We start from the raw sequence: 15,681 nt of genomic DNA on the forward strand, positions 1-15,681 counted from the left end.
ATCGTTTGATAATGCTCCATATAAAGTACTAAGAATTTTTTCATATCAATTTCGAACTGTGACTTCTTTCACTAGCTTAATAATCGGGTTCTTCCAGTAATGCACAGGTTTTCTTCAGTCTACAACTGCTCATTGCCACTTGCTCAAAAAGGCAAGTGTTCTAACTCCCATTAGCCCCATCTTACAACTCAGTCTTCTCAACACTTGACCCCCATCAAACTGTACTGCCTCAGCAAAACCAAACTCTAAAGCTAAAGATCCCACCAAATTCGTGAACAAGAGTCCTTTCTCCCAAACCCTAAAACTCCACATCCTCTACTTAACCCTAAAGCTGCCAATCACTCCCTAAACCTACAACTCCAACCCCTTTCCATAAGCATAAATTCCCCAATCACTCCTTAAGGCAACAGGCTGACACTAATGGCTTAGCAATTATCTTTTCATAGCTCCACATGGAACTCCCATTTGCAAAGACTCCTAAACAAGCTGCATAGAAATTACATTTCCGAAAGAAACAATATTCACATTTTCACTGTTACCAGATTGTTTAAAAAAAAAAATCACATTTCCATTAGTCACTGCTGTAACATTTTCATTATTAACACCATGGTTAAAAATAAATTTTTCGTCAGGCATAGCAGTTATGACTTAGGTTCATAGGTTTATACTAGGCTATCTGCCCTAAGGCATTTATAAGCCTAGCCCAAAGTTTTGTGGCTTACGCCACCCCTTATGTTAAAAAATACTGTGCCCATTAGTTTGTTGTGCCTCTGTCCAGCAGTGACACAGAGATGATTCCCGGGGTAAACCTACGATCTCCCATCCACCGGTCAAGATTTCTCTTGAACAGAGCCAGCAAGGTGCTCTGCCTCACATGGACCGGGATTTTATTCCACAGCATAGGGAGTCTCTGGGTGACAAATCTATCCCTCCAGCATGTCCTATTTATATCCGTGATAAGGTTTAAGTCGCTTGCTCTAGTGGATCTGGTAGATTTGGATTTTTTGAGGTGGAGTATGTCCATTAATTCCGGGTTGGACATGGCCTTGTATGTCAGGCACAGGTCACCTCTGAGCAGGCGGTATGCGACTGAATAGAGCTGGAGTTTCTTCAGTCTGGCAGCATATGACAGATTTTGGAGTCCCTTTATCCTTTTGGTGAGGAACTTTTGGGGTCTCTCCAATTGCTGCAGGTGTTGGGTGAGATGCATCCCGAATGGGGCATTGTACTCGATCATTGGTCTGATAAGTGAAGAGTACAGGGGAACAATGACCTCACTTGATCTGGATGTGAATCCCTTCATGATCAGATGGGCAATGTAGAAGGTCTTTCTAACCACTTTAGCAATGTGAGTGTCAAAAGAAAGGCCACTGTCAACCTGGGTCCCCAGGTCCCTGATAACCTCTTCTGTGCTTAATGGATTGCCACCTATATGGTAGCTTGGGGTTACCTTGTTTTTCCCAAAGGGTATGACTATACATATTTTGGCATTTAACTTCAGGCCATGGCTCTGGCACCAGTTATCAGTTTCCGTGAGACCCCTCTGAAGGATATCTGTGTCCGATGTACTTTCCACTATGGCGCCCAGTTTGCAGTCATCTGCAAACTTTGTCAGCCATAGTCCTCCTATGTTTGCCTGTACTTCTGAGAAGTAGATGCCGAACAACAGGAGGCCAAGGACTGAGCCCTGTGGGACACCACTTGTGACCGGCTTGGAGTCTGACATGGCGCCAGCAACTATAACCCTGTGGGTTCTGTCCTTTAGCCAGTTTGCAACCCATCTTGTGACATATGGGTTTACATTTAAGCTGGTAAGTTTCTCTATAATACCCGAGTGGGGTACTGTGTCAAAAGCTTTTGCAAGGTCAAGGTAGGCTGTATGGACTGCCTTTCCCTCATCAATGGCCTTGGTGACTGTTTCGAAGAAGTCGACCAAGTTCAAAAGGCATGATCTGCCCTTGACAAAGCCAAACTGGGTCGGGTCCAATGTCTGCAAGTCCCCTATGTCTTTGTTTATGAGTTCCATTATGATCCTCTCCATAGCTTTGCAGACCAGGCTTGTTAAGCTTATGGGGCGGTAATTACCAGGGTCCGTGAGGCACCGCCTTTGTGGAGTGGGACCACAGTTGCCGACGCCACTGCTGCACGTATCCTGTGGTAAGGCTAAGATTAAACAGCTGCCTTATATGCGGGTTTAGTTCCTCATTGAGTTCGTAGCACACAGCCGGGGACACCATCCGTCCCATTGATGCTGTGTTTTTAGCTTTAGAGAGAGCAGCTTTCACCTGCGCATTTGAGATGTCTGGGAGGCTACACTCTGCTGGGATAGTTATCTCTCCTTTTGGGGGGGGAGAGGGGGGTGAAGTTTGCACTGAACCTGTCTGCCAGTATGTTGGCAATGTCTGTGGGTTCAGTGATTTTTGTATCATTTTGGACTAATTCTGCGCATATCTGGGAGTTTCCACGCAGGTTTCTAACATAGCTGAAGAAGGCCTTATGATTGAATCTATTGCAATTTTTCTCTCAAAGATGGCCTTGGATGATTTTAGGAGTGCTCGTATTTTTTTTTTTACTAATAATGATCAAGGGTGTCTTCTCTTTTATGGATTTTGCTCTATCATGCAACAGCTTTCTCCTCTTATTGTAAAGTTTGTTTATGGCTGGGGTCCACCAGACTGGACGTTTGCCCTTGGTGGAAAGAGTCTTGGTTTTATTTGGTATTGTCTGATCCATGCAGTCCTGGAGGTGTTCGTAGAAGGCATTTGTAAGGGCTTCCGCAGCTTGGATTGTGGTTTCCACTGGCTCGGGGGCCTTGAAGGATACCACACCAGTCTTGAGTAGTGTGAAGTTTGCTTTAGAGAAGTTCTTCACTGAGGTCTTTTTTGTTTGGGGTGGGGGCGGGATGTGGATTTCCAGTGAGATAAGCTTGTGATCTGATCTCACCAATGAGGGATATACTTCTGGTGTGGAGCATTTTGTCCCCATGTTTGTGATGAGATCTAGTATATTTTCTCCTCTTGTTGGAACGGTGACTAGTTGTTCCATGGCATTTGAATTTATGAACTCCAGGAACCTTTGGGCTAGAAAGTTGGGGCTTGAGTAATGTTCCCAGTCTATATTCGGGTAGTTGAAGTCACCCAATATAATGGTGTTTGGAGATACATTTATACCCTCCAGTGTCTTCAGGAAGGCTGTGTGGGGTTCCTGAGTTTGAGAGGGTGGCCTGTAGCATGCTACAAATTATAGAGCAGTTTTGCCTATGGTTAATTGCACCTGGATGGTTTCCGATGCTTCATGCGTTGCCACCAACCTGGAGGTGTGGGTATCCTTGATGAATATGGATGCACCCTCCTTTTGTGGTGTGGTCTGGGTTTTGGGGCCGAACGCATGATATGAGGTAAAACCTGATAGTGCCGGGTGCTCTCAGGAGCCTTGTACCAGGTTTCAGTCTCAGCACTGTCATTGTTCTTCTCCATACTGAGAAGGGCCTCGAAAAGTGCATTTTGAGATTTAGACTTCAGGCATTGAGCAGCATTACCCTTAGTTTCTTCCCATTTTTGTTTTGTAGGGTGGTAGGTTTAGAATTTGAGCCTTGCCTAAAAAAGGCACTATGGGGGTGGCAAGAGCCTTAGCCAATATCCGGAATCCCAGGGGTGACAGGTGCAAGCCATCCCTTGCAAAGCAGCGTGGCTTGTCAAGCATGTCATCCCAGGCAGACAGACACTGGATCCCCTTTGAATGACACCAGAAATTAAGCCAATTGTTAAAGCTGGTCATCTTGTCTCTATGTTGTGGCATCATTCTTGGTGAAGGAAGGTTCCATTATTAACAGCTACCTTAAAAATATCACATTTCTATTAGGTACAGTATTAACTTGCTAATATTTAGCACGGTGTACCTTCCTCTTAGATTTAAAACATAGCTCACTGGCACTTTCTGGTGTTTGCAGGCATTTGTATTTTTCTATGTATAGGCTTAATTTGCTCATCTCTAAACAAGCCTTCCATACTTCGCTGATAAATTAGCTGCTCTAAAGAAAGAAACTGCTATCTGTTTCTTTAGTCTACATAAATGCCTCTCAATTACCTTACTCTGCTCTTAAATGGCCAGACTATACTGCTTCATCACCATGTTGTTCTGTAGTATAACTTTCATAGCTTTCATAAACTTCTCATTTTAGACAAAGCATAAGTGATAGTATGCATCATGTGTGTGCACATTACATGCACACAAGGCGCATTTCTTTCTTTTTTTGGTTGGGGGAAACAATTCTGAAATGCTGGGCAATTGCAAGATGCAAAGAAGGAACAAAATACAGCAGTTTGGTCAATTGTCTAAATATTTTCACTATTCTCCATCAATGTAGTATACAAGTCACAATGGAGACACGTCTCAAATTCCATGTACTTTTACTTACAATGATCAGTTACAAGAAACATTTCACCTGGTTCAAAAGGCAAACCTCTCTTTCAAGTGATTCTATCTCCCACTCAAAGCTGAAGGGGTATTCATGTGGGGGAAAAGACAGAGCGAGACAGACAGAAAAAGTCTTCTTAAGTTCCTGCCAATAGGTGCTTTCATTTAACGTCTGCAATGCCTTAATGGCAAGTAAACTCTCCCACTTCACAAGTTGAAGTCAAACACCATTCAAACAGAAAACCCAGAAAAGTAGGGAAAAATTCATTACTTAACCTCTACTATGCTAATATAAATGTATATACAGAAATATATAGGTGTATAAAAATACTCACCCAAAAGCCTCCATAGTGAGACTGGATCCTGAGTTATGTATCTCCTTAATTTTCTACTGATCCCATTCAGCAATGGAGAAGCAGGTTGGTTCAATATATTCTGTAAGAAATATCTGGTGTCAGAATACCTATACACAAATGACTGCAGCAAAAATTAATAGCAAAGCTCACCACAAATAAACGAAATTAGTGAAACGTATCACAGCTACGGAATGTCAAAAAAGCAGTGCTGTCTCTCAGAAAAAAAAATACACTCTAAAGAGGATGCATTAGTAAACCAAACGCATCTTCATAGGTTGGTACTAGGCTATCAGCCCTAGGGCCTATGCAAGCCTAGCTATAACAATTCCCTGAATATTTCTTCCCACAATATTTACTTCTCTGGACCCGTCTAGCAGGGCGCCTGACATGATTCCCGGGGTGAATTTCCGATCTCCCATCCAATCATCAAGGTTCCTTTTGAAGAGGGCCAATGAGGCACTCTGCTTGAAATGTATGGGCAGTCTATTCCAGAGTATGGGGGAGTCTCTGGGTCAGGAACCTATCCCTCCAGCATGTTTTGTTCATTGTGATGACAAGGTTTAGATCCCTGGAGCGTGTGGCTCTGAGGAATTGGGATTTCTTTAACTGGAGCATGTCCAACAGCTCAGGGTTTGACATGGCCTTGTATGTTAAGCAGAGATCACCTCTGAGTAGACGATATGCCACAGAGTATAGCTGGAGTTTTTTTTTGGATTGTCAGCATATGACATCTGCTTTAGGCCTAGTGAGGTATTTGTGGCCTTTCCAGCTGTTGCAGATGTCTTGTAAGGTACATACCAAACGGGGAATTATACTCTATAATGGGTCTAATGAGGGATGAGTACAGTGGGACAATGACCTCCTTTTTTCTGGATGAAAAGCCCTTAGTGATGAGGTGTGCCACATAGAAGGATTTCCTGACTGTTGTGGCATTGTGGTTATCAAAAGTGAGACCTCTGTCCACCTGTGTCCCTAAGTCTCTCATCACACTTTTGATGTTTAGTGTCCTGCCACCTATGTGGTAATTTATGGGTACATGTTTTTTTCCAAAGCGGATAACTATACATTTCTTGGCATTAAGTTTGAGCCCATGGCTCTGGCACCAGGCATCCGTTTCTGTAAGGCCCTTTTGTAGAATATCCACATCATTTGGGGATTCAATAATGGCTCCCAGTTTGCAGTCATTTGCAAACTTTGTTAGCCAGAGTCCCTTAGTGTTGGCCTGTACTTCAAAGTAGTAGATGCCAAACAAGGAGTGGTCCCATGACTGAACCCTGAGGTGCTCCACTTGTTTGGAGCTGGATTTGGAGTCGGCTACTTTTACGGTCTGGGTTCGGTCAGCAAGCCAGTTGCCAACCCATCGAGTGACGCGAGTCAAGTCTCACACCACATGTCAAAGACTACAACAAACAAAATTAACAATGACAAACTGTGTAATCAAGCACCTAATATTAATGAAGATGATTAAGAGTCTGAGCTTTTACCAAGCTGCTTCCAGTAACCAAAGATACAGAATTTGATTCCCTTCGCAGTCATCTGCCTACTGTACAACTCTGAACAATTAATTTAAGATTAAGACAGTGCTCCTGGGTTGCACCTGAAAGAGATCATTTGTATCCAAGTAGGCTTAGTCGGCTGGCAAATGAATAAAAAATATTCTATATATTAAATAAAGTTAAGGGTTGTCCCCACACCTTTTTCACACATTTTAATTTTACCAAATATATAAGTTGCAGCGAACTCAACCAACTCAAAAGGTGGAAAACTACAGGTCAGCATCAGTGTCATAAAGGAATAAAAGTCTCCGACTAGAGCCCAGATGGCCAGAATTCAATGAACAGCTTGAAAAGCAATGGCGCTGACAGGAAACGATGGGCATACCCATCTTATGGAGAAGGTGCAGTAGAGCCAGACAGATGTTGTATAGCTTCCCTCAAAGGAGATGCTGGAATGTAAATATGTAGCCAGGGGTGTGCATTAGGCTCACCAAGCCAGTTATGGGTGGCAGCCTTCAAAGTGAATATGCAGACACTCATGTGGGAAAGGTATTGAGACTCCTCTGTGAAGCAAAATCGACTGCACCATCTGGGGGTTAGGTTAGGCCATTACATACTAGCCCGATTGCAGGGATGTTGGCAAGGGCATAAAGCACCCTCATGCCTGCCTGAATGATATAACCCCTTCCGAACACAATGGACAACTCCTCCCGGATACAAAGTGAAATCCCCAAATAGAAAGAAATGAATGAGTGTGACCTGGGGCAGGCTTGATGGCTGTCGGGCAAGGGGGCAAAAAAAAAGGCAAAGAGTACTGCTGACGGTACAAAGATGCCCAAAACTTACAAGCTCCTGCCATGAAGAGGTAGACACTTGTTGACTAAACTTTTTCCAGTATAGAGAAAAACTTCTTCTATAAGAGTTGGGCCTTATACTTCCTTCTACATTCCTGCAACTTACTACACACACCACCTCCAAATAAAAGGGTTACTCTGGAACAGAAAGCAAGAGTGTTGACTAGGGTAAACACATCCACCGCCACACAGCTGATATCTACCAATACAAGTCAGAAGTGGATGAAGCTGCAACTTGGATCACAGCTTGACTCCTTTTCTGACATTCTTCATTTCACTGTGAGTTAGTATATACAAACAAAAGAGGCACTGGAGTGCAGAGGCTGCCTCCTGCAAAAGCAAACAGAGGACGTATTCATTTGACTGGAGCTTCAACCAAGAGCGACTCGGGTGCATCATAAGAAATCAGAGTTCCATTATCATGGATTGCTTAATAATACTTAATTGTATTGTGCAACATTTACTACAATAGCAGCAGATATAAATGTCACAGCAACACATTCAAATGGTATATAGCAGCATATTATATCCAATACTGCAAGCACAAAAATAGTTCAATAACTATACCTGAACAAGTCTTCTACCACACTTCAACTAACTTCTCTGTCCTAAGCATACATATTGTATTACTTCAGTTCAGTAACTTTCCTCTGGTAGCTGTATACGCCCCCTCAACCTTGATTCTAAAGCCTTGCAGGTGTCTGACTGTGCCTAATTGCCAATTCTTTATTTAGCATTACATTGCAAGTACACATATATTTTCCTTTGAGAAAGACATTCTGTAACTTATTCTGTAACTTTCCCTTGGGAAGGGTTATTTCTGCACATCTCATGCTTAGCCAGAGAGGTTAACTTTTCCTTTCTAGTGAACGGTCTTTCCCTGAAGCTGTATGCATAAATGAAGACCTAAGCCTGACTATTCAGGCTTATTCTACTACATTTATTCTACCTTATGCCCAACAACTACTTTTAAGTGAAAAACCTCAAACAGCTACCTCCGAGGTCCCTGACAAAATGTTTACAGGAACCTTCTTTTATAATTACCTCACAGATGTAGTATATCTGTATTACTAACTACTATAATCTGGTTTGAATATACAGGCTTTACGCCACCTCACTCAATCTGCAGATGTGTTCTGATAGATAGTGATGTCTTAAATGGTCTTAAAGGTACTTTCAGCTAATAACTCCAGCAACTTGGCTAATTTACATAATTTCCAAATAGCTTTAACAGCTCCATATACAGGACATAAACCTGCTCCAAAGATTACCCCATCACCTAGAGCCATAGCCTTTAGAGAGTCTTCAAGATTAAGTTCTGATGTATGTGCGATGTATCTAAAACCTGCACATTATCCTGAAACAACTGTGTTAGTCTCTTAATTCTGAGGTTTCTAAAACTTATTGGGCCAGGTCATTTTTTCAACCCTGCTGTTCCAGAAGCAGCATAATGAAAATGCCACACAGTCTCAACTTGTCTGAGAACTTTAGACAAGTTACGGTACGAACCGTTAACTCTGTATATTTTCCTTCCCTATCTATATATGCCGTAATGGTAAAATTACACTGACTACTGCCTATGTTTTTTTACCTTACAAACCGGTGCCTTATTGTACTATGATGAGTCTCTCTCACAACAAATGAAACTTTTTCCCATTGTCCATAGATTAAATATTGGGTGTTATTAACATTAATTTTTCAAACATTGTACTGTTTAGTCCATTTCCTTTTTTTTTTATTATATAGCATAATAAGCCATGACAACTATTTTCTAAAAGACTAAATGAAATCAGCACTAGAGGGATACCTTTATAACTGGTTTTGAAGCATAATTAAAATATACTGTATTAACTTGTATCTGTAAATTTTCAGCTAGATTTGTTACCAATAATTACATTTACCTTTTTTTAATTTTTATGTGCTGTGAAGTACTTTTACTAAAACCTATACGTTCTGTACTTTAGATAGATCTCATTACATCTGAGTGACACCTCCAGGTGCATCTGCTGTTAACCCTACTAAAGTACAGTTTTGTACCTACCATAAATGTAGATGTCCGAGAGGTATGCATCTGCAGTCCTAACATATGGGTTGTCCTGCCTCAGGCAGCCCTTCGGTCGGCCGGATTCCAAAGTCTGGGTCTGGCCTCGGCTGATGTCGCACTTCTCCCGACGTCATAGCTGCTGTGAATTGGGTATAAAGGCATCAGCCGACGCCATTTTCCTCAGTGTTTCTTGCCCCAGATGCCAGGTGCCCTCTAGGAAGGCTAAATTTGGATAAATGCAAGTGTTTCCAAACAGTAGAGAGCAAACAAAAATAAACATGTATATACATATATACAAACAAATACACCATAAAAGATTCCCCCAGCTAGCTACAAGATGGGCAAATACCCTAGGAGTACCACAGAGGGGAAGGAGGGTGGGTAATCCTTACTGCAGATGCATACCTCTCAGACATCTACATTTATGGTAGGTACAAAACTGTACTATGTCCTTCAAGGATGCATCTGCAGTCCTAACATATGGGTAGAATACCATAGCCAAACTGGGGGAGGAGGCACTAAGATGATTATGGTGCAGTTAAGATCCCTTGCAAAACAGCAGTTGCAAAACCTGCTCGGGATCTGGAGTATAAAGGTAGATTATAATGCTTGGCAAATGTATGCACGGAGCTCCAAGTAGCAGCTTCTAAAATGTCTTTGGTAGCCACCGTGAAGAAAGCTGTAGTAGTGGCCGTAGCCCTTGTGGAGTGAGGTCTGATGTTTTCTGGAGTTGTCTTTCCATGAAGAGCAACAAAATCTAATGCAATTTCCTATCCATTTTGAGATTGTCTGTTTTGAAATTGCTTTTCCTTCCATTCCTGTTGCATATGCTACCAGAAGCTGGTCAGTTTTTCTATTGCTCTTGGTTCTGTCCAGATAGTAGCACAATTGCCTGTGCACATCCAAGGTATGTAGTAGTCTTTCCCCCCTGTTCTGTGGGTTGGGGAAGAATGTTGGTAGATGGATTGCTTGGTTCAATGAAACCCTGGAGACCACCTTTGGCATAAAAGTAGGATTAGTTCTCAAGGACACTCTATCCTGATGGAAGATAAGGAAGGGCTGTACTGCCATTAAAGCCTGTAATTCAGAAACCCTTCTTGCTGAAGTGATTGCAAGCAGGAAAGCAGTTTTCCAAGATAAGAACTGTAATTCTGCTGTTGCTGCTGGTTCGAAAGGGGAAAGTGTTAACTTTTCCAGCACAAAGTTAGGATCCCATGTAGGCAAAGGTGGCTTCCTTGGAGGCTTTACATTTTTAATTCCTCTCAGAAACTGCCTGAGTAGAGGATGAGAGAAGACTGGAGGATCCATGTTGTATTCTGCTGAAATTGCTGATGCATGAATCTTAATGGAGGAGTAAGACAGGCCATTGTGGAAATGTTCTGCTAAATATTCCAGGATGTTAGCTATGTTTGCTAATGATACATTTTCTCCTTTTGTTGCACTCCAAATGAGGTATCTTTTCCATTTGGCTGAATAAGTCTTCCTTGTGGAGGGTCTGCGAGCCTCCAGGATAATGTCTTTAACCCTTTGAGATAAATCTGGGTTATTTTGTTTTATGTAATATTCCAAGCAGCTAGCTGCAGTGTTTTCAAGTTTGGATGTAGGATCTTGAAGTTGTTCTGTGTTAGCAGTAAAGGAACTAGAGGTAGAGGCCATGCGTGTGTCCGAGAACTACTCCTGAGTAGCGGATACCAATGCTGCCTCGGCCAGTCTGGAGCTATCAGGATGATCCTTGGGTGATCTTCTTTGATCTTCAGGAGCACTTTGTGCATCAAAGGAAGAGGTGGGAATGCATATGCTGTCAGGTTTTCCCAACTGAAGGATAGGGAGTCCACCTTCCAAGCAAGTGGGTGGTATGTCCTTGTGCAGAATTTCCTCAATTGGTGGTTGTGTGGGGATGCGAACAGGTCTATTTCTGGTAGTCACCATTTCTTCGTAATGGATTTGAAGATGTCTGGATGCAGCATCCATTCGTGGGCATCCGTGGTAGTTCTGCTTAAGGTGTCTGCTAGTATATTTTCTTTTCCTGGCACAAATATGGCCTGGAGCTGAATGTTGAGGTTCAGGGCCACATTCCACAGGTCCATTGCCATCCGGCATAGAGGATATGAGTGTGTGCCTCCTTGTTTGTTGATATACCAGAGGACTGTGGTGTTGTCCGTCCTTATCAGCAAATGACCCTGTTGAAGAAACGGTCTGAATGTCTGAATTGCCTGTTTCACTGCCAGCATCTTTTTGATTTATGTGTAGGTTCAGCTGGTCTTGTGTCCATAGGCCTTGTATGCACTTGTCCACCATGTGTGCCCCCCAGCCCAGGTCTGAGGCGTCCGTGGCGATTGTCTGGCTTGGGCGAGGTTTGTGGAAAGGCAGTCCTCTGTTCAACTGACAGGCCTGAGCCCACCACAGGAATTCTTGCTTCAGGCATGGAATTATTGGAATCTGGGCTTCTAGACTGTGCTTATGCTGAGACCATATATTCCTTAGGTACCATTGCAACTTCCTCATATGCAGTCTGGCATGTGGAATCAATATTATGCAGGATGCCATGTAACCCAGGGCTTGCAGGACTTTCCTTGCTGTAAGCTGGTTCTGTGTTGTTAATGCCATGAAATAGAGTGGTAGTTGCTTTTGCTTTTCTGCTGTGAGAAATGCCATCTGATTTGAAGTGTCCAGTTCTGCACCCAAGAATGTTATCCTTTGGGATGGTACCAGTCTTGACTTTTTCATGTTGACTGTGTATCCCCAGGGCTTGCAGTAGTTGTATAACCTTTTCCAAATCTTTTGTTAGTTTGGTCTTGTTGTCCGCTTGTATTAGGCAGTCGTCCAGGTATGGATAAATCTGGATTCCCTGAAGCCTGCAATGAGCAATTACTGATGCCAGGCATTTCGTGAATACTCTGGGCGCAGTAGATAAGCCAAAGGGCAATGCTGAGAATTGATAATGCTCTGATCCTGCAAGAAAACTGAGGTATCTTCTGCAATCTGGTCGTATAGGGACGTGCAGGTATGCCTCCTTGAGATCTAGAGTCACCAGCCAAGACTCCTTGCCCAGCATGGGAAGAAGTTGCTGTAGTGTCAGCATTTTGAATTTTGGAACAATGAGATATGTGTTCAGAGCGGACAGGTCGAGAATAGGCATCCATTGATTTTCTTTCCTTGGTACCAGGAAAATTCTGGAGTAAAATCCTTGTCCTTGTTCCATAGGCAGTACCCTTTCTATAGCTCTCATCCTTAGTAAGTGGTTGATTTGTCCTAGAGCGTTTTCTTTTTGGTTTGGTGGTAGGTTTGGCATTCCTCTCTTTTTTGGTAGAGTGTGGAAGCGAAACCTGTAGCCTTTGTCTATTGTCTGTAAAATCCATTTGTCTCCTGTAATGTAATGCCAGTTTATGGAAAATAAGGCTAGCTTTCCGCCTAAGGGTGCTTCCAGTTGTTCCCTGGTAGGCGGTATCAGCGTCAAGTCATTGTGTCTGTCCTGTGGAAGTGGTAGTAGCTGGATCTGTGGCAGTACTTCTCTGGTTGTTAGGCTGCCACTGACGTCCCCTGTAGGCACCTCTGGATTGACCTCTGCCTCTTGGGCGCCTATTTCTGCGCCTCTGTGCTCTGGAGGTGTCTGGAAAGGACCAATTCTTTGAAGGCCAATTTCTACTAAACCTCGGAGGTTGGACCTGTAAGAAATCCTTGACTGTTTGGACAGATTTTGCTTTTTCTTCCACCTTCTTTAGCACTTGCTGTGCAGGGGAGCCAAACAAACTTTGTTTCTCCATGGGAGCATCTAGGAGCTTTGACTTTACATGGTCTGGTAAGGATTGCTCTTTTAACCATGCATGCCTTCTGATCACTGTTCCAGTCATAGCTGATCTAAAGGAAGCCTCCAGTGCATCATAGCCGCATTTTAAGGAATGATTACTGACCTGCTGAGTGTTATGTACCAAATCCTGAAGGGACTCACAATCTATAGGTTCAGTAGAGGACAGTTTGTAGAGGACAGTTTTTTTATTAAGCTGGTCTAACAAAAATTCCTGATACTGAATCATGTGGAATTGACAGTTTAAGGCCCTAGCCGAAAGAGTAGCAGAAGTATAAACTTTTTTACCCCATCTCTCTAATGCTCTAGATTCTCTTTCAGAGGGGAGGGGGGTTTTGGCAGAGGCAGCTGCTACAGCTTTGGGGCCCTGTGAAATGGTTTCAGGATCTGCAATAGGAGCCTTATACAAGTGAAAGTGAGTGTCCGGGACCCTGTAATATCTGTCGGGCTTAGCAGGGGCCGGGGGAAGAGAGTCAGGGGCAGTACAGGCATCATTAAATGCATCATCCACAACTGTTAATACTGGAGGAATGGCTAAAGGCCTATGCTATGGTAAATGTAAAAAGGTCCTTAGCCTTTTCCTAGAATCTGAAAAATCCTGGCCCTGCCATTGAAATTGTTCTCTCATAGCATGTAAGGTTTCCCCAAAAGAAAATTCCTCAGGTGGAGAGGCAGAAGGGATGGAGTCTTCTGCATCAGAATCCTCATATGGAGAATAAGGGCCTTCTGGAGGATTTGAGTTTTCTGAATCATCTGAGGAATAGTCTGTAGAAACTGGATCCGGGGGCTCTGCTCTAGGCCTCTTCTCTGGAGGGGGTTGAGAGGCCCTGTCTGGGTGAGGTTGGGATCCCCTGATCAAAGAAATGAGATCCTCAGCCAGGCTGAGCATTTGGGAACTAGAGGTAGGCCTGTGTGAGAGGGTTTTAGCAGGCAAGGCCTTAGAAGATTTAGCTGCTTTAGCCCTAGAAAAAGCCTTGATAGACATAGATGCAGGTGGCCTAGCAGCTCCACGTGCAGGAGTAGATATGTCTAAAGGAATAGTATCTGATAAATCCTGGGAGCCTGCTACAGCAGGAGAAATTTCAGTAGCAGATTCAGCCATGCTGTGTGAGGCCTCGGCTGTCGGAGGCATGCTTTCGGTCGAAGGAAGAACCGAAGACTCTGTTTCAGCCGAAACTGAGACACTCGCGGTTGGCTTAACCGTGGTTTCGGCCGAAACCGCGAGTGTCGGTCCTTTTCCTTACGCTTTTTAGCTAATTGTGAAGTCGGAGTCTCCGACGGCATTTTGTAAGCAAAAGCGGGACCAAAAAACTCCTCTGCAAACTCCGACCGACGTCTAAGTGTCCGTCGGTTGAAGGAAGCACAGGCTAGACAAGCTGAAACGTCGTGGTCTGGGCCTAAGCAAGGAAGGCAGGAAGAGTGGAAATCCTTATGAGGTATTTGTTTCCCACAAGTTAAACAATTATTTACTTTCTGACATCGGCTGAGGCAAGAAAGAGTCCCCAACGGGGTACTTAGCTTTTTAGAAGTCTTCGGTAGTAGAAATCTCTGGATCTGACCGACCGGCACTTGTGAACAGCTTCTGCTTCGGGCACCGCGCGGCAAGAAAGACTGAGGAAAATGGCGTCGGCTGATGCCTTTATACCCAATTCACAGCAGCTATGACGTCGGGTGAAGTGCGATATCAGCCGAGGCCAGACCCAGACTTTGAACTGCCGATCAAGGGCTGCCTAAGGCAGGACAACCCATATGTTAGGACTGCAGATGCATCCTTGAAGGACATTGCCTCTGGGTGTCATATTGCTTGTTCATATTTGCTTAAATAATTCCAAAATCCTGCTATGTACAAGGTTTCATCTTAAAGCTTACAAGATGGCAAACTCAACTGCGTTAATATTTGACCTCTGTCTAGTACAAATAAAGATCAACTGTTATTTTGACACATTTATATGGCTATAAATTTTCACATTTTTCTAAATATCTGTACAACCAATTAACACAGACAGAACTCTCTGGCCTCGTATGAAAGCTCTCAGCTAGATGAATAAAATGCTGCTGACTGTATGTGTGCAACTTGCGTGGTTGCTGAGATTACAAACGTTAATAGTCACTGTATTTACAGTGACTTATAAAATTCAGTTTAAGAGCTACAACCTAAAGAATACTACCACTATAAAAATAGTTTGTGCTGAAGGGTTTGCCACTTATACTCTTTTCATAACTCATACAGTTAGAGATATAAACATTTGTTTGAAATGTGAGGACATAATTAGATTCTGTCAAAAGGCATAGGCTCCGCCTATTTGAAAGTTAAAGTGCAAACTTCCCGATCTCCACTGGAGTGAATGAGATAATTGATTTACAGAATACAGTGCACCTTACATATTAACAAATGAAGCCTGGCATGTTATGCCTTGAGCATATTAAATAACTATCACTACTTCTTAGATAACTTATTTTTATAAGTTGGTTACAAATAATTCTGTCACTTTACCCTTAAAAATAATGACTGAATAATGTGAAGTGTGGTGTAACTGCATGTTGTAAACTGTCTAGTAATTATATTAGAAACATAAAACAGAGTATGAATCCTATACTCTGAACGTTGACTTGAAATTTACATAATACTGTTACAAATATATAACCCAGTGCTGATGTTATTATACTCTGAAATCGGACTGAGCCTCATGGCCTGTTGAAGGAAAGCAAA

General features: G+C 43.0%; 1 protein-coding gene across 1 annotated transcript in view; it reads right to left on the minus strand.

Annotated features, from left to right (window-relative positions):
- The window catches only part of SPG7 (SPG7 matrix AAA peptidase subunit, paraplegin), an 898,665-nt gene that overhangs the window by 699,035 nt on the left and 183,949 nt on the right, over window positions 1-15,681 (minus strand). The window contains exon 2 of the mRNA XM_044081590.1: window positions 4,752-4,851. Coding sequence (XP_043937525.1) covers window positions 4,752-4,851 — 100 coding nt within the window. The remainder of the gene's footprint in view (window positions 1-4,751; window positions 4,852-15,681) is intronic.

This window comes from Protopterus annectens, chromosome 8.part1 (genome assembly GCF_019279795.1).
Source record: "Protopterus annectens isolate FY-2018-M chromosome 8.part1, PAN1.0, whole genome shotgun sequence".
Lineage (NCBI taxonomy): Eukaryota > Metazoa > Chordata > Ceratodontiformes > Protopteridae > Protopterus > Protopterus annectens.